This window comes from Fistularia commersonii, chromosome 18 (assembly GCF_037954325.1).
Source record: "Fistularia commersonii isolate RoL2024-O1a breed Wild chromosome 18, RoL_Fcom_v1.0, whole genome shotgun sequence".
Lineage (NCBI taxonomy): Eukaryota > Metazoa > Chordata > Actinopteri > Syngnathiformes > Fistulariidae > Fistularia > Fistularia commersonii.
The window spans coordinates 16,772,016-16,795,762 of record NC_141301.1 but is presented as its reverse complement, the minus strand read 5'-3'; the positions used below and the strand labels follow the sequence as shown (position 1 = coordinate 16,795,762).

General features: G+C 43.2%; 2 protein-coding genes across 2 annotated transcripts; both read left to right on the top strand.

Moving 5' to 3' along the window:
* The first annotated feature begins 7,176 nt into the window (after positions 1-7,176).
* Positions 7,177-10,568, top strand: LOC147224620 (calcium-binding protein 5-like). Its single transcript, XM_086164289.1, has 5 exons — positions 7,177-7,278; positions 7,380-7,508; positions 9,101-9,211; positions 9,340-9,481; positions 10,540-10,568. The coding sequence occupies exons 1-5, from the start codon at positions 7,177-7,179 to the stop codon at positions 10,566-10,568; spliced, it is 513 nt and encodes a 170-aa protein (XP_086020415.1).
* A 2,778-nt stretch (positions 10,569-13,346) lies between these two features.
* camkk1b (calcium/calmodulin-dependent protein kinase kinase 1, alpha b) lies at positions 13,347-21,555 on the top strand. The gene is made up of 17 exons (XM_086164473.1): positions 13,347-13,415; positions 14,061-14,356; positions 14,588-14,635; positions 14,722-14,775; positions 14,864-14,915; positions 15,009-15,142; positions 16,133-16,169; positions 16,274-16,295; positions 16,396-16,484; positions 16,644-16,843; positions 16,998-17,051; positions 17,131-17,204; positions 18,064-18,151; positions 18,245-18,373; positions 19,126-19,229; positions 20,579-20,629; positions 20,902-21,555. The coding sequence occupies exons 2-17, from the start codon at positions 14,114-14,116 to the stop codon at positions 20,993-20,995; spliced, it is 1,473 nt and encodes a 490-aa protein (XP_086020599.1). The 5' UTR covers positions 13,347-13,415; positions 14,061-14,113; the 3' UTR covers positions 20,996-21,555.
* Positions 21,556-23,747: the final 2,192 nt, after the last annotated feature.

Genomic DNA, 23,747 nt, shown 5'->3' with positions numbered 1-23,747 from the left:
GAAAAACTCTGAAAATCATAAAGTATTGAAAAAAAATGTTGATGAAGTGAATAATATTGGGAAAAGTGAGAAGTTAGTAAAGTGTCACAGTACATGTATTCACGAAAATTTTGACCAAAAATATCTAAGTTCACTCATATCGGAAAAAATATGAAAATCATAAACTATTGAAAAAATGGTTGACAAAGTGAAAAATATAAGGAAAATTGAAAAGTGAGTAAAATGTCACAGTACATGTATTCATGAAAATTTTGAAACAAAAATGTCAAAGGTCACTAAAGTTCGAAAAACTCTGAAAATCATAAAGTATTGAAAAAAATGTTGACAAAGTGAAAAATATTGGGAAAAGTGAAGTTAGTAAAGTGTCACAGTACATGTATACATGAAAATTTTGACCAAAAATGTCAAAGGTAACTAAAGTTCGAAAAATGCTGAAAATCATAAAGTATTGAAAAAAATGTTGACAAAGTGAAAAATATTGGGAAAAGTGAAAAGTTAGTTAAGTGTCATATTAAATGTATTCATGAAAATTTTGATCAAAAATGTCTAAGATTACTAATATTGGAAAAAAATGTGAAAACCATGAAGTTTGGAAAAAAATGTTGAAAATGTAAAAACTATTGGAAAGGTAAAAATATGGAAAAATGTCATAATACATGTATATTCATGAAAATTTTGAAAAAAATGTTTGAGGTCACTAATATTGGAAAAAATATGAAAATCTTTAAGTATTGAAAAAATGGTTGACTAAGTGAAAAATATTGGGCAAAGTGAAAAATTAGTAATATATTACAGTACATGTATTCATTGAAAATTTTGACCAAAAATGTCAAAGGTCACTAACGTTTGGAAAAAGGTGAAAATCAAAAAGTGTTGAAAAAAATGTTGATGAAGTGAAAAATATTGGGAAAAGTGAGAAGTTAGTAAAGTGTCACAGTACATGTATTCACGAAAATTTTGACCAAAAATATCTAAGTTCACTCATATCGGAAAAAATATGAAAATCATAAACTATTGAAAAAATGGTTGACAAAGTGAAAAATATAAGGAAAATTGAAAAGTGAGTAAAATGTCACAGTACATGTATTCATGAAAATTTTGAACAAAAATGTCAAAGGTCACTAACGTTCGAAAAAAGGTGAAAATCATAAAGTATTGAAAAAATGGTTGACAAAGTAAAAAATATTCGGAAAAGTGAAAAGTTAGTAAAATGTCACAGTAAATGTATTCATGAAAATTTTGACCAAAAATGTCAAAGGTCACTTACGTTCGAAAAAATGTGAAAAACATATAGTATTGAAAAAATGGTTGACAAAGTGAAAAATATTGGGAAAAGTGAAAAGTTAGTAAAGTGTCACATTAAATGTATTCATGAAATTTTTGACCAAAAGTGTCCGAGGTCACTTATATTGGAAAAAAATGTGAAAACTATGAAGTTTGGAAAAAAATATTGAAAATGTAAAAACTATTGGAAAGGTAAAAAATGGAAAAATGTCATAATACATGTATATTCATGAAAATTTTGAAAAAAATGTTTGAGGTCACTAATATCCGAAAAAATATGAAAATCTTTAAGTATTGAAAAACTTGCTGACAAAGTGAAAAATATTGGGAAAAGTGAAAAGTGAGTAAAATGTCACAGTACATGTATTCATGAAAATTTTGAACAAAAATGTCAAAGGTCACTAACGTTCGAAAAAATGTGAAAATCATATAGTATTAAAAAAAATGGTTGACAAAGTAAAAAATTATGGGAAAAGTGAAAAGTTAGTACAGTGTTACAGTACATGAATTCAAGAAAATTTTAACCAAAAATGTCTAAGTTAACTAATATCGGAAAAAATATGAAAATCATAAAGTATTGAAAAAATGATTGACAAAGTGGAAAATATTAGGAAAAGTGAAAAGTTTGTAAAATGTCACGGTACATGTGTTCATGAAATTTTGACCAAGAATGTCGAGGGTCACTTCAGTTCAAAATAAAGTGAAAATCATAAAGTATTGAAAAAATGACTGACAAAGTGAAAAATATCAGGAATAGTGAAAAGTTTGTAAAATGTCACAGTACATGTATTCATGAAAATTTTGACCAAAAATGTCTTAGGTCACTAATATTGGAAAAAATATGAAAATCATAAAGTATTGAAAAAATGATTGACAAAGTGTAAAATATTGGTAAAAGTCAAAAGTTAGTAAAGTGTCACAGTACATGTATTCATGAAAATTCTGACCAAAAATGTCAAAGGTAACTAAAGTTTGAAAAAATGTGAAAATAATAAAGTATTGAAAAAATGGTTGACAAATAGAAAAATATTGGGAAAAGTGAAAAGTTAGTAAAGTGTCACAGTACATGTATTCATGAAAATTTTGACCAAAAATGTAAAAGGTAACTAAAGTTCGAAAAACTCTGAAAATCATAAAGTATTGAAAAAATTGCTGACAAAGTGAAAAATATTGGGAAAAGTGAAAAGTGAGTAAAATGTCACAGTACATGTATTCATGAAAATTTTGAACAAAAATGTCAAAGGTCACTTATGTTCGAAAAAATGTGAAAATCATAAAGTATTGAAAAAATGGTTGACAAAGTAAAAAATTATGGGAAAAGTGAAACGTTAGTAAAGTGTCACAGTACATGTATTCATGAAAATTTTGAACAAAAATGTCAAAGGTCACTTATGTTCGAAAAAATATGAAAATCATAAAGTATTGAAAAAATTGCTGACAAAGTGAAAAATATTGGGAAAAGTGAAAAATTAGTGAAATATCACAGTACATGTATTCATGAAAATTTTGTCCAAAAATGTCTAAGGTCACTAATATGGAAAAAATATGAAAATTTTTAAGGACTAAAAAAATTGCTGACAAAGTGAAAAATATTGGGAAAAGGTAAAAGTGAGTAAAATGTCACAGTACATGTATTCATGAAAATTTTGAACAAAAATGTCTAAGTTAACTAATATTGGAAAAAATATGAAAATCATCAAGTATTGAAAAAATGATTGACAAAGTGAAAAATATTACGAAAAGTGAAAAGTTCGTAAAATGTCACAGTACATGTATTCATGAAAATTTTGACCAAAAATGTCAAAGGTCTCTAACGTTCGAAAAAATTTGAAAATCATATAGTATTGAAATAATGGTTGACAAAGTGAAAAATATTGGGAAAAGTGAAAAGTTAGTAAAGTGTCACATTAAATGTATTCATGAAATTTTTGACCAAAAATGTCAAAGGTCAAAAACGTTCGAAAAATGTGAATATAATAAAAAACCTAACCCTAACCCTTACCCCCATCTAACCTCCCCCACTCATTCTCATGTGCATGTCTGCAGCTCCCAGAGCTCCATGCCGACGCTTCGGGGATCTATATCCGAAGAAAATGCATCGATGCTGGGCGAGGGCTGGAACAACACGCAACACACACGGTACCCCCATCTTATCTTCCCCACTCATTCTCATGTGCATGTCTGGAGCTCCCGGAGATCCAAGCCGGCGTTCCGGGGATCCGTGTCCGAAGAAGGTGCGCCTTGGCCCGGCGGGGGTTGCCCAGACACCACCCACGAAACCCCCACCTTAACTCCCCCACTCATTCTCATGTGCATTTCTGGAGCTACCAGGGCTCCAAATTGACATCCCGGGGATCCGTGTCCAAAGAAAGTACATCATCGCTGGGCGACGGCTGGACCCCCCCGCACATGCGCACACAGGCGCCACGACTCCAAACTTATCACTTGCTGCTACTCATGGAAACCTGGATTGTTTTTCCTTCGCTTCGTTTTTGTCACGACTCCTCAAATCCCCGGGCCAGATTCACTACAATCGCAGCAATTATCAATCCGGTCCAGTTCCCCAGAGTTCTAATTGTCTCTCAGGATTCAATCAACTCCAGCAAGGCGATTATCCTCTGCACCTGGAGGCCACGCCGCACCTGAAAGGACTTCAGCTAATCAGCCAGTGTATTGTTGGACTAAGTTGGACTCAAAGTTTCAGTCCTTGTCTGGTCTCGTTTGAAGAGGGACTTTATGTTGTCTTCGATTCTTCTTTGTATGGATACGCTTCAGATTGAGAAAACATTAAACCAACCTGCAAATCTACTAACGTGCATCTGTGCCTCTGGGGGAAAAGTGTAACAGAAGACCAGACCAGGTGTGGCGCCTACAACCTCTCCAGCACCTCAGCCTCCTCAGTTCATCCATGCTGCTCCAGAGACCAGCCCGGCCACTTACTCCGGCTCCCCAGAAAGCTGTGAGGGCTTTCTTCTCCAATGTACAGTGGTATTTGAGATGCAGCCCTTAAGTTCCCCACAGAGAGGTCCAAAATTGCCTACATCATCTCCCTCCTGTCGGGCAGAGCACTTCAGTGGGCAGAGGCAATTTGGAATTCCCCGGGCATGGTGACAGACCTGGCTCGGCACTTCATGGAACACTTCAGCATTCCAGAGGGTGATTCGTCCCCTCAGGCCTGGCTTTACGCCCTCCACCGGGGAAAACAGCCCATCACTGAGTATGCCATGCAGTTCAGGACACTGGCAGCCGCCAGTAGATGGAACAGGCCTGCCCTCATGACGGTATTTCGACAAGGCCTGAACCCCTCCTTGCGCCTCCACTTGGCGGCGTATGATGACATCATGGGGCTCGAGAGGTTTGTCCAACTGACCGTTCGAGTCTCGCATCAGAGAGAGACCTGCTTAACAGGCCCTGGAAGGCCCACCACCACAGTGCCATCCCTGAACCAGCCGGATCAAGCAGATGAGGCCATGGAGGTGGATACCCTTCAACTGTCACCCACAGAGAGACACAGATGCCTGGACAACCACCTCTGCCTCTACTGTGGAGAGAAGGGTCACCTGATCTCACGCTGTGCCAGGAGACCACCATGCCTAGATTCCCTCTCAATATGCTGGCTTTCAGGACGTCTTCAGTCCACAACGGGCCACTGCGCTGCCTCCACATTGTCCCTGGGACTGTGCCATAGATCTACTTCCCAGCCATCCTCACCCAAACGAAAAGATCTACCCTCTCTCTCCCAGAACACGCAGCCATGGAGAACCATATCGAGGAATTCCTGCACCAAGGCTATATCCAACCATCAAAATCCCCTGCTGCCTCACTGTTCTCTCTAACAAAAAGGAGGGAGGTTTAAGACCCTCTGTGGACTACCGAATCGTGAACAAGGCCGCCGTCAAGTTCCAATATCCTCTGCCTTTAGTGCCGGCTGCCTTGGAATCCCTCCATGGTTCCGCAATATTCTCCATACTAGACCTCCGGAGCGCATATAACCTGGTGCGCATCAGAAGAGATGAATAGAAAACCACCTTCATGACCCCACTGGTCACTGTGTACAAGGTAATGCCATATGGCTTAGCCAATGCCCCATCCGTGTTCCAAGGCTTCATGAATGAAATACTCCGATACTTCCTCCAGAAATTTGTGCTCATTTACATAGATGACATCCTGATCTACTCCCCGGATCTGTACAGCCACATTCACCATATCGCCCGGGTCCTCACCAGGCTTCAAGAATACTGGCTGTTTCTCAAGGCGGAGAAATGCCTGTCTCATCAGTCCACAGTCCAGTTCCTCAGCTACAACTTCCATCCTCAGGGAGTGAGTATGGATGTAGACAAGGTCAGTGCCATCCAATCATGGCCTCAACTTCAGACCATCAAGCAACTCCAGAGGTTTCAAGGGTTTGCCAATTATCTACCGACGGTTCATCGATAACTTCAGCCGACTAGCTACGCTGCTACACAAGCCTTCGCAGATCTCAAGAAGGCCTTCACGACTGCTCCTCTGCTGTGCCACCCTGACCCAGATCTTCCCTTCACAGTGGAGGTCAACGCTTCGACTACTGGGGTGGGAGCCGTCCTGTTCGAACCACATGGAAAGCCGGCCCGTCTCCAGCCCTGTGTTTTTCAAAAACGATGAGTTCCGCAGAGAGCCATTATGATATCAGGAATAGAGAGCTCCTGGCCATCAAGCTGGCTTTGAAAGAGTTGCGCCACTGGCTTGAGGGAGCAAAACATCCTTTCACAGTGCTCACTGACCACAAGAACTTGCAGTACCTATGCAAAGAGCATGAACCCCCGCCAAGCTAGATGGGCTCTCCTCTTCACCCGATTTCAGTTCACCATCCGATATCACCCTGGTACTCTCAATGGCCAAGCAGATGCTCTTTCACATACTCACTCACCTGAAAACACCCCTGAAGAACCAGAGAAAATTCTGCCTGACAGTGTGCTCGTGAGCCCCATCCGGTGGAGCCCGGAGGAGGAAATCCGGGACGTATCAGGGTCCGACCCAGCACCACCAAACACCCTGCCAACCATACCTACGTACCCCAAATCATCCAGGCCTCTCACCTCTGCACACTCAACACCGGGTACAAGGCATCCAGGAATAAGTGCGACGCGGAACCCTCCAACACAAATACTGGTGGCCAGGTATGTCGAGACATCCAAAAATTTGTCAGCCAATGCTCCGATTATGCCATGGCGAAAACCCCTCATTACCTACCAGCAGGGAAGCCGGAACCCTTGCCAATTCCAAATAGACCCTGGTCCCATCTCGGCATTGATTATGCAACAGACCTTCCCCCCCCCCTCCAATGGATATACGAGCATCCTAGTGGTCATGGATCGCTTCTCGAAGGCATGCAAATTGATCACCATGAAAGGAGTTCCAACAGCACCGGAGACAGCAGAAGCCCTCTTCACCCAGGTCTTCCGGAACTTTGGACTGCCGGAGGACATCGTTTCTGACAGAGGACCACAGTTCATATCCAGGTTTTGGCGTGCCTTCCTTCGCCTAGTGGGGGTGACCGTGAGCTTGTCATCTAGTTACCATCCCCAGACCAATAGGCAAACGGAACACAAGATCCAAGAGGTATGCCGCTTCCTCCGAACTTACTGCCAGCGCCACCCAGCAAACTGGCGTCAATTCCTTCCCTGGGCAGAATATGCTCAGAATTCCCTCCAGCAGCCAACCACCGGGTTGACACCATTCCAGTGCGTGCTCGGCCACCAACCACCCATGTTTCCCTGGACAGGAGAATCTTCAGAAGTCCCTGCAGTCGATCAGTGGTTCAAGGAGAGTGAGTGTGGGCCAGAGCCCGCCGACATTTGCAAAGGGCTCTCCCCCGCCCCTGTGCTGATGCCAACAAAGTACAGGCCCCTACCGATGCCGTGTGGCTCGACACGGGATCTTTGGATGAAACACCCGTGCAAGAAACTCAGGCTGAGATATATCGGTCCCTTCATGAACTCCCACCAGATCAATCCAGTAACCTTTCGCCTTCAGCTCCCATCGGAGTATAAAATTCACCCAGTCTTTCATGTCTCTGTTTAAACCTTGTTACTCACCTGAATCTTCATCCTCTGCAGACCCTGGGGTGGCAGTGCCTCCTCCATCGCCTCTCCTGGACGAGGGTCCCATCTACGCAGTCCGCCAGATCCTCCAATGGACACAGCAGGGGTCACTTAGAGTACCTGGTCGACTCGGATGGTATTGGAGTAATCTACCTAATGTGGCAAAACTGTTATATTATCATGTATGAGAACCAGGGAGTTTATGTTGTCTTTGACAGAGTGAGAAAACATTAAACCAACCTGCGAATCTACTAACCTGCGCCTGTGCTCCTGGGGAAAAAAGCGTAACCTCACCTGTCCCAGAAATGTGTAAACTTTATACATGTACCATACAGACTAAAAATGTATGCAGTGGCATGAACAGTACAATTCCACCATGCTCTTTTGTAGTGAAGCTGGTGACTAACATTAAATTGCACATTTTTGCTAGCAATTAGGTAGCTGGCTTTTGCCGCTGCTTTACGGACTTCTCAGCTATCAATGAAAGTGGACTGCTGTTCCCTAAGCCGCCAGCAATTCGTTTATCTTATCTCTTAGTTGTCCTTCCAAAATGTCATATTTTTCAGTGAGTCTGCAGTGGCGCCAAATATTCCTTAAATACCGAAACTTGTTGCAAACACACAGAGCACAAAGGTTTCCCGTACGTCTCTGTAAATAGGACGTAGTCCATTCTTTGAAAATTCTACCCTCGATCTACTTTTCTGTTTTGATAAACTTTTGGCTAATGAGGGAGTAGCAGGGAGGTAGAGAACAAGGTAGAAACAGAACAAGCAGCAGATGGCTCATTGATACTGTCTTCCCAAAAAAGGTCTGAACAACGGGGTCGCTCCCCATCTTTATGAGCTGAAAACATACCTCTTCACCAGCACTATCATACTAATCGCACTTAGCCAAAAAAAAAAAAGAGTATGTATGTTTATGGTTCTGAGATGGCTATTCGGTCAAGTGGTCACTTCCGACTGCTACTACTTTGGATCTTCGGTGACTGAATAGCACTTGTAAGTTGCTTTGGTTAAAAGCATCTGCCAAATGACTAATGTGTGCTGTTTGGTCAATCTCAGTGATGCAGCTTGTCTTCTACTCTGACCAAAACAGTGTGCCCCTTAGCGGACAATTCTTGAATTGCAGTTAAAAAAATTAAATCCATATCTTTTATACATTTCTTCACTTTGCAAGTGCTTTCATTTGCATAAGGGCGTGTCACAAGAACATTTTCAAAATGTCGATGTGGTCCAGTGAATATCATCCAGTGTTACAGAGCCACAAATTTCACAAAATAAAAAAAGAGAAGACTTGAACAGGGTTAAAGATGAGTACATTTGTGTGGGGTTTTTTTTATATATTTTGAACTTTTGAAAGCATAAACCCTGTGTCTCATCACAGAATGTATACAAGCTAATGAATATTAAAAAATGAAATTCAAAAAGAATGTTGCTCGTGAGTTTCAGGGCTTGTTTACATGATTTAAAGGTGATCACGAGACACACAGCATGTTCTTCCCACCAACTGTAAAATGTGCTCCTCAGTTTGAGAGACTACACAAGATGAGTCAAGTGCACATTGTCAAAAGCCCTATGCCAACAGAAGACAAAAAGGTTTATAGAAAACATTTAGATCCAAAATAACTGAAAATAATTCCATATACTAAGTTGATTTGCTGCTGAGAAGTCTCAGTTGGTTCCTTGTATCGATCTAACACACATACGCACTCGGTTATTTTGTTTATATTGTAACAGTGGGAGGACGGGTATGACTTTGAGGATTTTGTGGAACTGATGACCCACAAGCTCCTAGCAGAAACGGCAGGCATGATCAGACTGAAGGAACTGAAAGATGCTTTCATGGAGGTGAGCGCAGGACGTCTCCACGCTCCTTCCTCTTGGTCTCTGGCACAACGTGGTGGACGCACATAGGAACAATAAGACTCGCTATTCCAACGTTCCATGACGATTGTTTGCGCTCCTCTGCGCTCCAGTTCAATATCGATGGTGCCATTACATCTGAAGAGCTGAGGAGTCCCATGGGGAAGTTAGTGGGTGAACAAACCTGCAAAAAGGAAATTGAGGTTGTGATGAAAGAAGCTGACAACAATGGAGATGAAACTGTTGACTTTGAGGGTGAGACATAAAAACATAAACACGGACACAGAGTTTTTTTGTTGTTTTTTTTAAATTGCTATAATGCAAGTCACAGAATTTAAATCTAACAGAATGAATCATTAGAATATATTATGTGTGTAAAATCCCACTGTTGTGCCAGGTTATTAACCTTGCTGTTGAAAAAAAGGATAAAGGGCTTAATATCCTCTAAATGTGACATCCTGTCATTATTATCATCCGTACTGTTGTTGTTAGAGTTGCCACTTCAGGTACAGTATTTTTTTCTTTCTAAGAATTAGACTTCAATAATATGGGAAGAAATCAAAATGGCCTCTGACCTCTACGATACTCAGGTGATCCAAATCATCAAGAAATATCTTTATAACTTACAATGTGAAATTGAAAAGCTAGCTGAAAAACTACTCAGGACTAAGGTTTATTTTAAGGGATAGTTCTTCTTCTTTACATTTATCACAGTTTTTATAAGGTCAGCTAAACTCAGAAGGATTTTAAAATGCATATATTTATGCATCATACTGTATGTGAGTTCAAAGTAACATGTGATAAGTGATAATAGGATTACATTACATTACATTGCATTTGGCAGACGCTTTTATCCAAAGCGACTTACAATAGAGGACATAGGGCCTGCAAATACACTTGCAAATACATGATGCACAGGAAAAATACAGAACAGTAAGCTTGGGTTAATTAATTTTTTTTTTTTTTTTTGACAAAGACATACACAAACGTACACACACATTTGATTTCATGTGTTCAGAAACCTCAATAAATGGCGTATGGTTACAATTTCCCCTGGCCTAGATGACCATTTTCTTGTCAAAGGTGTCAATAACGTTGAGTTGCACTTCACATCAGCCTTATAAGCTTAATTTTACAATCTTGAACACAATTTTTTTTTTTCTTTTAAGAAACAAAACTCCACAAATGGTGACCCTTCCTTCCAAAGCCAAAGGCAATATTTTGAACAGAGTAGACATCCTTTTTGTGATTTTTCTCATATGACAGCAGTGCTTCAAAAATGGTAATAGATTCTTTTTCTGTTCACTTTGCAGAGTTTGTGAAAATAATGTCACAGAACTAACAGAGACAGAGCACATGGCCAAGAGATGCGAGGCTGGGTTTTCCATTAATTTCTAAACTGTTGATAGCCTTTTTCCCTCCATTTTAAAAGAATATAATTAATAAACTGCCACGGGAGCACATTGAATTTAGGTCCTCACAGAGTTCCATCTAATATGTTGCTGAATAATATTATGAATTAATGAGTAGAATGATATAGGTCATGGTAATATACATCACAATATAATTACATAATGAATCTAAATGAGCTCTCATCAGTGCCAAAATTGCCATTAATGACAGTAGCGCTTGTCATTGTGAATTAAATCTAACACCTAGTCACTAGGAAAATACTTGCCCCTAACAAACCATAAGCCTAACCACAACTCAAATCCTACCTTCACCCAGAGCTGAGGGAGGGGGAAGTCTTCAATGGACATGTTGGCACAAGAAATAGAGGTTCAAGAAGTGAGGGGCAAATTATATTTTCCCATATCCAAGGTAGGAACACAGAGGGACAGGTAGTGCTAGACCAGACCTGGGCCTTTTACAAGAACAAGAAGAGGAGGAGGGCATGTTCGCAAGCAGAGAGAGATGAGGAACGGAAAGAGCCTGGGACTGAGAGGGGGGACTTTGAATAAAGGGACTATGACAGCACAAGGTAGTGGTCAACATGATGCAGAGAAGGAAGGTGGATATACTGTGTGTCCAGGAGACCAGGTGGAAAGGTAGTAAGGCTAGAAGCTCAGGAGCAGGCTTTCAGTTGTACTATTATGGTACTGACAAGAAGAGAAATGGAGTAGGAGTTATCTTGAAGGAGGAGTTTGTTAGGAACGTCCTAGAGGTGAAAAGAATGTCAGATTGACTTATGAGTTTGAAACTGGAAATTGAAGGTGTGATGCTCAATGTTGTTACTGGCTATGAACCACAGGTGGGATGTGAATCTGAAGAGAAGGAGAACTTCTGGAATGAGTTGGATGAAGTGATGCAGAATATTCCCAGAAATGAGAGAGTGGTAATTGGTGCAGACATCAATGGGCATGTTGGCGAAGGCAATAGAGGGGATGAAGAAGTGATGGGCAGATTTGGTACACAGGATAGGAATGCAGAGGGACAGATGGTGGTACATTTTGCAAAAAGGATGGAAATGGCTGTAGTGAACACTTTTTTCCAGAAAAAGACAGGAACATGGGGTAACTTATAAGAGCGGAGGTAGGAGCACGCAGGTAGACTACATCCTGTATAGACGAGGTAACCTGAAAGAGATCAGTGACTGCAAAGTAGTTGTAGGTGAGAGTGTAGCCAGACAGCATAGGATGGTGGTCTGTAGGATGACTCTGGTGACAAGGAAGATGAAGAGGACAAAGGCAGAGCAGAGGACAAAGTGGTGGAAGCTGAAAAGGGAGGAGTGTTGTGTAGTTTTCAGGGAGGAGTTGAGAAAGGGTCTGGGCGGTCAGGGTGAGCTTCCAGATGATTGGACAACTACAGCTAGTGTTATCAGGGAGACAGGTAGAAGAGTACTTGGTGTGTCATCTGGAAGGAAAGTAGATAAGGAGACTTGGTGGTGGAATGAGGAAGTGCAGGAGTATATACAGAGAAAGCGGTTAGCAAAGAAGAAGTGGAATACTGAGAGGAAGTATATTATATTTATCATTTTTTGCCGCTCAAAATAACGTCACACTAGCGGAAGCCGGTATACCCGTCAGCCGGTAAACTCCCGATTTGCAGATGATGTGCGTAGAAGTTCAGGAGCAGAAGTCCCATAAACCAGGTAAATAAATATTTATGAAGATATTTTGTAAATATTTATTTTTTATTGTTTACTGACACAGTGATTTTTTCCCAATTTATTTCTTAAATTCAGGTCAAGGCTCCACTACACGCTCTGAAAGCCCAAAGCTCAAAATGAGTTCATTACATAGATAAAATTTAATTTTCTCTGTAATACTTTGTAAATTTCAGAAGCAACACACTACACACTTGTTTATACAAAGTGTAAAGGTAATAAAAAGCAATATATACAGTGGTATCTTTATTCTAGACGTCAAAAAGTAATTGTGGCTCCCAGTGTTTTCTTTTCCGAGGAAACCGGGTCCAAATGACTCTTTGGGCGTTAAGGGCTGCCGACTCCTGGCCTAGAAACTGTTACAATAACTAAAAGACAGGAGGCAGAACTAGAGGTTGCAGAGATGAAGATGTTGAGGTTCTCTTTGGGAGTGACCAGGATGGAGAGGATCAGGAATGAGTCTATCAGAGGAACGGCACATGTTAGATGTTTTGGAGAGAAGGTCAGCCACTTGAAGATTGTAATTGTTAAGGATATCAGAAATCACTAAATCGGCTGTTGTGATCTCAGAAACGTGATTGATGATGAAACAATCCCTGAATATTTTGGAATAAATAATGCGGGAAACAAAACTCATTTCCTTCTGCATACTGTACGAGTCAAAGATTTTACTGATCTTTCTAAATCATGTAAAAGGAGACTAGAAGTTTGAGATTGATCCGTTTGTTTTTATGTACATGATTTCCTGCAAACTATTACTAAAGGCGTTGGACGAAATGTACAGTTTATCACTCCTCTATGCAGCACAACAAACTTGAATTATTTTTCTATAGTTCAAGACAAAGTTGGCGGAGTCACACTGCCTAACTTGGTCTCTGCTTCTGTTCTAAGTTGAGTGTATTTGTCCTGTCAGTCAACCTCCCTCAGAATAACTCTCAGGCTCAGCTATATGCAGCCAGGTTAATCTCCGAGGTCCCTCCCTACTTGTAAGCGAAAGTCCTGCACCAACACAAAGAGGAGTTTCCCTTGCTAAGAGCAGCATGCTGATGAAGCATTCCTGCCCTCCACCGATACCACCCATCTGTAAGTAAGGAATCTTTCTCCTTCATTCAGACCAGCATCAGGCCAGAGCTACACATTTGTCAAGCCAAATCTTATTTGAGGGCGAGAAGAATAATTCTTCTCCTTCTTTTTTGTCAAATAGTCCTCAGAACAACTGTGTCCTTGTGGTCCGCTCCTTAAACCACGGCCAGCCTTGTTACATAAGAGGATTTTCAGTTTGCAGCGCTGCATTATAAACAACCGCCAGTCCCACTCTCATGTTGTCTATCGGAGACTCGCGGCAGAGAAACGCTGGATGAGATTCACTTCTTCGTTCTTCTTTCCTCTTTCCCAAGCCGTATTCAATTCCGATCTATATTGCTTTTCAGTGATAAGAGAAGAAGAAATGCCCAGAGCAGGCCAAAAGAATATTCACAACCGCACAGCTGAAAATGGATTAGGTGAAATAAAAGAGTTGTCACGTAATTCTGATGGAACAGAGATAAAATGTAATTAAGGCACTGATCTTTTTGACATTCCTATGTTTACCGAGGTCTGAGTGGTTACCTGGTCGTATTTTTCTAGTTTGGTTCAAGTAAACATCCGGCTTGCGATCCCGGAGGAAGCAGCTTAACGTCTTCCCGCCGTTGTGTGAAATGTGGTACGTGTGTCTGCTTCCCCTTCCAGCGCAGTGATGCTCCCCCCGGCGTGTTCAGCCAGCAGCGACTGACGGACAAACCATGAGCACCGACACAGCCTACAGGGCCGAGCTCGACGCGGAGCACCACGCCGAGCTGGCCGACATGGTGGCGGCCATGAATGTGGCCCCCGGCCGCCTGACCACGCCCAACGGCTACAGGGGCAACAGCAGCTCCCACAGGCTGCGGCTCTCCGACAGGAAGCTGTCGCTGCAGGAAAGAGGATGTCGCATAACCCGGCAGCCAACCATCGAAACCAAGCGGGTGTCCATCACAGATGTTGATGTAAGGGGTTGAAATATTTCAGAATATTCAGATCTTTTCAAAAGGAGCATTGGAGCTTTGAATGCAGGTCATCAGATGCATTTCGGGGACTGAAGTTTGGAAGCAGGAAAAGTGCTGACAATCGATTTGGAAGTGTTTACAAGAAAGCAATGGACTGAGAAAGATCAAATTTATAACTTAGAATTGTGAGTAGCTGTAATATAGCAGATGTGTTCTTCTTGAAACTTGCAGGACTGCGTCCAACTCAACCAATACAAGCTGAAGAAAGAGATTGGAAAGGTAATCGACGAACGCCAACCAGGAGTCAGGCACACGTGGGGATAAAGAGAGAGAATTGCATCTTTTGCTTGTTCGCTTTACTCTAGGGCTCATATGGAGTGGTAAAACTAGCTTACAATGAAGACTCAGAGCAGTATTATGTAAGTTAAAGCTAGTTTCGTCCTTTTATCCTCCATGGCTTGTTCACATGAACTGTCACATGCGCGCCGTTTATTTAATTTCATTCAGGCAATGAAAGTCGTTTCAAAGAAGAGGCTGATGAAGCAGTGCGGATTTTTTCGTAAGTAAAAGACAGATCGATTTTTTTATATACCAGCTTTTGGTTCCTCACGTGTGGCACGTACTGACCTCTGGCTTCGTACATCGTCTTTAGGGAGGCTTCCACCCCAAGCCTCGACCCCCCAGCAAGAGCAGCTCCCCAAGGCCTTCATGCCCCTAGACAAAGTGTACAAGGAGATCGCCATCCTGAAGAAACTGTGCCACCACAACGTTGTGAGGCTGGTGGAGGTGAGAAAGGATGAGGAGGAGTTCCTGTCAGGAGCCAGGAAGTGAAAGCTCATATGTGTGTGATCGCTGCAATCGGTGGCCTCGGTGTCTGGATGAAGATGGCCGCCAGGGTGTTATTTATTGTTGCAATTTTATTTTTCAAGTGCAAGAATTAGACTAATCATCAAAAAACCTGGACTGCCCAGAGCGGCAGCACATCCCAGGGGGAGGCACCAGACAGAGTGGTATCTGATTTAACCAATGAACCAGGTGTTGGATCTGAGCCCTACCCTCATCCACAGCCACTTAACAACAAGGGAGGGTTACGTTGATAATGAACTGCGTTAGCCCAATTCTTGCACTCTATCAGAAAGAGTTGGTTTTCAAGTACTTCAGGTTGATTGAGGGTCCAAATTTCAAGTTTATAAGCATTCCAACAGACACTGAATTTTCCCCTCAAACACTTTGGTGGGGAGGCAGTTTCCACTTCATTCGTTGTCTATACTGCTGATCCCGCAGTCAGGGCGGTGGGGGGGTGGGGGGGGGTGGAGCCTATCCCGACTGTCATTGGGCGAGAGGTGGGGTTCCAGTTCACCCTGGATGGGTCCATCACAGGGACACGTGTGGAGACATCCAACCGTTCACATCGAGACACCCAACCATTCACTCAAGCAATCGCACAGAAAAGCTGTAGCTGGAATCGGACCAGGGACCTTCTTGCTGTGAGGCAGAAGTGCTAAACATTGCGCCGTCATGCTGATGATCTAAAAAGATGAGGGTTTAACAGACTTCAGTTCTTCGTTCATACGTGAATCCTGCTGTGATGACAGGATGGTGAGATCTACTTATGCGTGAGATGAGGTCAGATGTAGCTATTGCAGAAAATAAAATAGGGAAAAGGCAATTTTCTGCCATGATAACAAGATATTTCATGGTTGTTCAGGTCTGAATTGAACAGACAAGTTCGTGTTTTTGAAACTGAGCCGGAATTTGAAATGTCCACTTTCACAGGTGCTTGATGATCCGGATGAGGATGGTCTTCATATGGGTACAAATTTTTTGATGTTTTATCATTTTCACAGAAACAGATTGTTGTTGTTTCAATACAGCATGCAGACTTTAGATATTGAATTCAGATTATTTGTCTTAAAGCCTTCGAACTGATGACAAAAGGGTACGTTTTTCCTCATGTAACGCATTATTACGAGGGTTCACTTTGGAAACTTTGTTCTGCTGAACCTTCTGTTCTGACCTGTTTCCTGTCCGTGGGGCAGGCCGGTGATGGAGGTGCCCACCGACCACCCCTTCACAGAAGACCAAGCACGGTTCTACTTCAGAGACGTCGTCCTGGGAATCGAGTACTGTAAGTTTATAGGGCCGGGGGTCTCCTTCAGCACAGCAGAGTGTAATAATAAGCTTTCCTCAAATAATCAGACAGTCATTCCAAAAAGTATCACATAATAGATGTTGACTGGTAGCAGGCGATAAGCCAGCATTGATGGCGTGTTTCCATGCCGACCAGTGCACTACCACAAGATCATCCACAGAGACATCAAACCATCCAACTTGCTGCTCGGAGACGATGGCCACGTAAAGATTGCAGACTTCGGTGTGAGCAATGAGTTCGAGGGGACGGACGCCCTTCTGTCCAGCACAGTGGGAACCCCCGCCTTCATGGCCCCAGAGTCGGTGACAGATAGCGAGCGCAGCTTTAGCGGAAAGGTGATGTTACATGCTGGTTCCCGGGAACAGACTGAATTGCAAATGTTCAGCCACGACTCGGATCAAACTGCAGCTCCGTGGCATCATCTGGAATTGCGTCCGGGTGCCTGCCACGAGTTTTCAGTCCAACTGAGTGACGGCATTTGGTTTCCAGGCGTTGGACGTGTGGGCAATGGGAGTTACGCTCTACTGTTTCGTCTTCGGGAAGGTGAGCAAGTAGTCAGCACGTTTCACGACAAATGAAAGGCCTCCCGAACATCAGTTTCTGCCACTGATTTCTGTTCCAGTGTCCTTTTTATGATGACTACATCGTGTCTCTGCACAACAAGATCAAGACTAAACTTGTGGAGTTTCCAGAAACGTAAGAGTCAAGGAATTTACTTTGGGATGAAAAAGTGTGTCATACTCAACCCTAAAAGTCATAGACAAGCCAAATACACTAGAGGACCAACAACTAGCGTTTCTGTTCATATTTTGGTCCCGTCACTGTTTTTCCTTTGGTGACCTTTCTTTGTTTTGTTTACAGTTTATGACATAACAGTCATTGAAGAACACTGGTCTATCTTGAGACCTCAAGTTTTAAAAAGCTCTACTAAATACAGCCAAAGTTGTTTTGCGATTCCATGAAGCACCATAGGTAGGCGGTAGAGAGCTGAAAATAGCAGACTCTGGAAAAGGCCTATTTTAAATTCATCTTTTGGAAAGTCATCACAGACTTGAAATCTGAGCGGCACACTTTGGCTCAAGCTCAGTTTTTGGCCCGCGGGACTTCCATCACATCATCCTCACACAGCTCACTCCTACAGTGTGAACTTCATATCTGACTCCAACCATATTTAGCTCTGTTTTAAAATACTTCTAAAATGTTGTGACTTTTGAGATGGCTCACTAGAAGGTATTACATTGGAGTCATGACTTCTAAATTCTACACTCACTGACTAGTGCAAGTTTTTTTTTCCTGCAAAATCTGTGTTTGTGTGTGTGTGGGGGGGGGGGGGGGGGGGGGTTGGTGTGTGTCCGGGTTGGTGTGCGCACGCGCGTGTGTTTGAAATATCCACGTTCATGTCCTCATCCAATTTGACCACAAACAAAACATGGATATATCCAGATTCATTGCTCCCGTCAAATCAATTCTGTTAAATCTGATGCGGAATCAATAACTAATAATATGTCGGAGTTAAACCTGCCGTCCGTCATTGCCTTTGTCTTTGTCTTCCCAGCCCATCAACGACTGAGAAACTGCAGGAGTTCATTGAACGCATGTTGGATAAAAATCCAGAAACGAGAATCACCATCCCGGAAATCAAGGTGTCCGAATGAAACTTCCCAGGTGTCATCACACTCACATTTGGTCTGCAGCCCTGTGTTAAGAAGGAGGTCTGAAATGTTGTTGTTTCACAGCTTCACCCATGGGTGACGGAGAACGGGTCGAATCCTCTGCCCCTGGAGCAGGAGCACTGCACGGCTGTGGAGGTCACGGAGGAGGAGGTGCAGAACAGCGTGAAGCTCATCCCCAGCCTCTCCACGGTGGTGAGTGTCACGAACCTGAAATACCAACATACAGTACTCTTGACATCACTCCGCTTTAGTTGCGATTAGAAAATAAAGCAATCATAATCAAATGTCAAACTAATTCTGGTTTGGATGGGTTTGACATTGACCGCTACCTATGGAACCAAAAGTCAAACATCTCCAAGGAGAGAAACTCAGTACCCACTACGGACTGGCCCTCGTGGCCCGAGAACCTTCACAGACACTCATACCACACTTATCTTCTTCTTCTTCTTTCGGCTTTTCCCGTCAGGGGTCGCCACAGCGAGTCAACTTTCTCCATCTAACCCTATTCTCTGTATCTTCCTCTCTCACACCAACTACCTTCATATCCTCTCTCACTAGATCCATAAATCTTCTCTTTGGTCTTCCTCGAGACCTCTTGCCTGGCAGCTCCAATTCCAGCATCCGTCTACCAATATATTCACTATCTCTTCTCTGTACATGACCGAACCATCTCAGTCTGGCTTCTCTGACCTTCTCTCCAAAACATCGAACATGTGCCGTCCCTCTGATAGACTCATTCCTGATCCTATCCATCCTGGTCACTCCCAAAGAGAGTACCACAAAGTACAAAGAGTGCAAAGAGAGTACCACTCATACCACACTTATATGCCCGTAAAACTTCACACTAGGGGTTCAAAAGCTAAAGACGTGAAACAAATGACATGTTTGATAAGATGGACGATTGAAACAGAGCGTGTGGATTTTCTCATCGATCTCCACTGCAGATTCTGGTCAAGGCGATGCTGAGGAAACGATCCTTCAGCAATCCCTTTGAGTGTCAGGTCAGACGGGCGGAGAGGTCCATGTCTGCCCCTGGAGGTCTTCTTACGTAAGTAGCTCGCCCTGCCAAACCGCCCGCTCTGCCTTTTAGCCTCCGACCTGAGCAGATGCTCGGTAAAACATAGATTTTGGACGCAAAAGGGCTCACTATTTCTTGCGTATCAGAAAGCGGGGAATCAACTGAGCCCGTTGCCACGTGGAGGAGGTGTGGAATTCCTGGAATTTGACCACATAATGACTGCTGACTTTGTCCTTGATTTGCCTCCATTCAGGAAAAAGATCATAGGTTTTCTTCTCCTGCTGGCTGGACCTGGGAAGTCTGCAGCTGGGTCCTTCTCCACAGTGAGAGCTGCAGACTCCCGCACCTTGTGTGTGTGTGTGTGTGTGTGTGTGTGTGTGTGTGTGTGTGTATTTGCGCCGTAATGCCAGACATAAGCCCATAGTGAAAGATGGGAACAATTCAAACTAGAAAGTGGAAGTAATGAATGAGAAATTGCAGGAAATGAGAGAAAATGAGAAGGTTGGCAGATAAGATAATATGAGAGTGACTTCTTGCCATCCACTCATGTTATTCAAGTCATACAACATTATGAATTGGGGGTCTTTACTGTATATTAGCCGTTCTTTTTCATTATCGCTCAGAGAAATGCGGTGCGAGACAACTTTCACTGAGCAGTGGTGTCTTTTTCAGTGATGCATTCAAGGCAGTCTGTTAATCCCAGTGAAAGGAGCTGTTGTGCATATCTGAATCAACCTGCTAAGTATTACTTATTTCACCCCTTTTCCTCTAGCTGTTTTTGTCCTTCAAGGGTACAAACTCAGAAGTCGGAACTTTTTGAGGAAACCTGTTTTGAGACGGTCAACGTTGTTGCTTTAATATTCGGGTGACTCTGTCACTCCAGATAAATATTCATCATTTACCTTGTTGAACCTCAGGTCAACTTGAAGAAAATCAAACCAGTCATGTTTGATCTTCTTGGTCGGATGATGGGTCGAGGCATCTTTGTACATAAAAACAAACAAACAAAGAGCAAAGCTTGTCATTTCTTTTTAAAATTGGACAAAGATGAAGACCTGAAACATTTCATGTTAAATCAGAGTCTAAACTTGGCAACACGAGCATGGCGACGCCCGGTTTGGATGATTGTCTGATCTCTGCACTGCTAAGAGAACAAACTTGTGGTTTCAGCCTCTAATTTGCTGCCTGGACTCGTCAGCGATCATTGGGATATAATTTCCTTCCTCTAAAGAACTCTGCCATCCAGACTTGGAGCAAACATCTCCATACATTTCCAAAGCCCCGGATATTCAGTCTGTTGTAATCTCTTATAATCTGTCTTGGGAGCCAAAGCGTCTGATCTTTTTCTCATGCGCAATCTCCTATTTTTTTTCTTGCAGAGGCTCTTGGGGCTTGTTGGGGTCTTCACCTCACCTCCATCCTTCCCTGAGGTAACTATAGGAGCGTGTATGTTTGTTAATCAGCACAGCTCATCTACTGCTGTCCAGCCTTAAGAGGATTTCAGACAAAGCTCCTGACAACCAGCTGCACCTGAAATAAATGGACAGACAGTCAGCGGGGGAGGGGAGGGGAGGATCTGCGGCGCCTCCTCTTCCTCTCTCTCCTGTCCATGTCTGTGAGAAGCGATGGGCTGTGCTGTGGAAGAGGTTTCCTCAACTGCAACCTCCTTTCAGCGGGATAATCGATCATCTCTCTCCTGCAGGAAAGTCAGCAACGAGGGCAGCAGAGAGGGGGAGCTGGAGGATCTGTACGAAGACGACGCCTTCGCCGAGGCTCCGGACGAAGCAGAAGCATGAGCACAGAATTCTTTATTTTGTATTTTTTCAGGCTTTCATTGCTCGAATGTGTGTCCAGCTGTAGTTCAGGAGAATGTGACGACACGGGCTCGTCGAGACTTGTATCGATCCAGAAATAAAACGCAATCGGCTCATGGAATCATTTCGTATCAGGCTGTATTGAGGCGCTTGTTACTGTCGAACGACGTCCTTCGTGTGTTTGAACTTTTGAAGGAAACCGGAGGATATTTTTACGTTTTCGTACAGTTTAAGATAATAAAATGTGACTGACACTCGAGTCTTTCTGAAATCAATCAAAGACATGAACGCAAAGACGTGAATCCCTCACAACGGATGTCTCAGGTTAAAAGGTGAAATCAAAAGGTGGCACGACGCTGCCGTGCACGGGAGAATGAATCCATGAGTAGATGAGGGGGTCAGTTTTGTCTTCGATTCATGTGATCACTTTAATCATCACGTTGCTGGAGAAGAGGCACGTCCTTGTTGGCCCAGGGAAGAATACGAGAAAACATCTACTGAAATAACTACTTTGATTCATGATGAAAATTTTGAAGAGAAACAGTACACAGAAGGGAATCATTAATAATGTAAATGATCTAAGAACAAAACATGTAGAAAGGTAATAAACAAATACATCAATGGGCTTCATTTTTGTACAATTATGCATTTTCTAAATTTAAAATTTGCCCCATGAAAGTGGCAGTTTATTGATTTACTTGGGTTTGTGTGAGAGATGATGGCGGTCTGATCACCTTTCTGGAGGAAAAGCAATCGTCTTTTATGACAGTGAAAATTTGAACATTTAAATCCCCTGAAGTGACATTTGTGTCGCAGGATCTGAGCACTTTGGCTCTCCAACCAGCAGAGGGGAGCATTGGCATAAACGAGGAGCCGCTCCAGGCTGAGAGGCCTTCGGGAGCTCATGTAACCAACGCTGCTGAGGCGCCTAAGAGCAAATCAGCAGAGGGCCTCACGGAGGAGGTTCACAAGTACTGCTCATTTTGTGGAATAAGGATGAACCGGTGCACGGTTTGCTGCAAAGAATCATCAAATGCACCTCTGTGGTTTGGTGCTTAAAGTGATTTCCTAAAACAAGAAGAGCCGCTGAGGTGGGACGTTCCAACAGGGACCAATGCAAACTGTCATTTTGCACTGGTTAGTTATGGGAAACGGTCTCCACTCGACCTGGCTTGCTGTGGACGGCAAAGTGAGAATTCCATGGTGCAGGGAAACGCCTTTCCACACTGTGTATTGAAGGACTATCTGCCAACCCTCTCCCAGCTGAGACCAAAGAGATTGACAAACTGGCAGAATGAGCCATTGTCCTTGACAAAGGTGGAGTGAACGCCATCTGAAGACGGCGTATGTGTGAGCGCTGTTTGGCTGAGCCGTCTGCCCCTTGAAGATGTCATAATGAGATAAAAACAAAAGTCCCACCAGAGCATTAGTATTCCTGCAGCCCGCTCATTTCTCTGCTGCCGCAGATATGTGACGGCCAGAGACGAGCATTTCGGAGGAAAATTTCTGTGGAAACTGTTGCCATGCAACGGCACAATGCTGCTCTCAGTAGTAACTTCAACTTCAGCTCCGCGATTCTCCCCGAGCTCTCCGCCGCCGTAGTATCGCCGTGCCGCCTTCTTTTCATCTGACTGGATGCATAGCGTTCGGGGTGCGCCCAGAACGCTTGGCTACTGAGCCGGAGACAGCTTTCATCACCTGGGAGCTCGCCTCTTACCTTCTCTGTCACTGCTCTCGCACAACCTTTCCCCGTCAGACCGCCACCGCCGACCGCCACAGCTGCTATTGAATGCAGTACTATCCCGGTTCAACGACAAAGTATGGCGGGAGATTGGGGCCTCCTGGACCACCGGCAGCAGCACAGAGGGGCTCATCAGCAGAGGTGCTCTGGGGACTGGGGAGATCTTTTTCTATTATAACTAGAAGAGTTGGCAGTAAAAAACAGCAAGTCTCATGTTTTGACTTTTGAAGAAGACAAAGACAGCACCCCCCCACACACACACACACACACACTGCAAGATCTTGCCCAAAGAAGTAAGAATTTAACCTCAGAATAAAGAAACTACAGGAGAATGACCAACTTTAATCATCAGAAATACCCAAACTGATCTTAGACTCTCAGAACTCCTGATGGAAGAAAGTTCATCAGTGAAGGAGGAGGTGAAACCACAGGGGAGAAGGAGGTGGTGAGGTGAGGGTTTAAGACAGAACTTATTTTCTAAGTCTTTAAGACACACATCTTTTCCATGATTTCCAGTCCTAGCCTTTTAAAGCTGGGGGAGCCTTTTAAAGCTGCAAGGGGAAGCCAATGATCACAGGGCTGCGGACTCTGGTTTCTCCATGGCGACCAGAGGTCCGCCATCTTCATTCATGGCCGGATGGAAAGGCCTGCAACTTTAAAACCCGTGTAATCAATATAATGTACGTGCCGTCCATATTTCTGCTCGCTCCTTTCATCTTCCAGCTACGATCTATTTAAATCTGAATCTATTTAAAGCTCTCAATCAGCTATTCTAGGGCCCTGTGAAGATGGTGGAGCGATTTCATCTATGCCGTCACGTATTCTGTTGGTCTGTCAGCGGGTAATTTTATTAGTTTGTAAGGATCTCACCTGTGATCTAATGCTGTTTTCTAGGCCCACGAGGCTGCCTGTGGATGTGAGGTGTCTTCTGGGCTTGGAAGGGGCGTCTGCCAGGAAGGTTGAACTGATTCTTGGGTTTTTTTCCAATCGCTA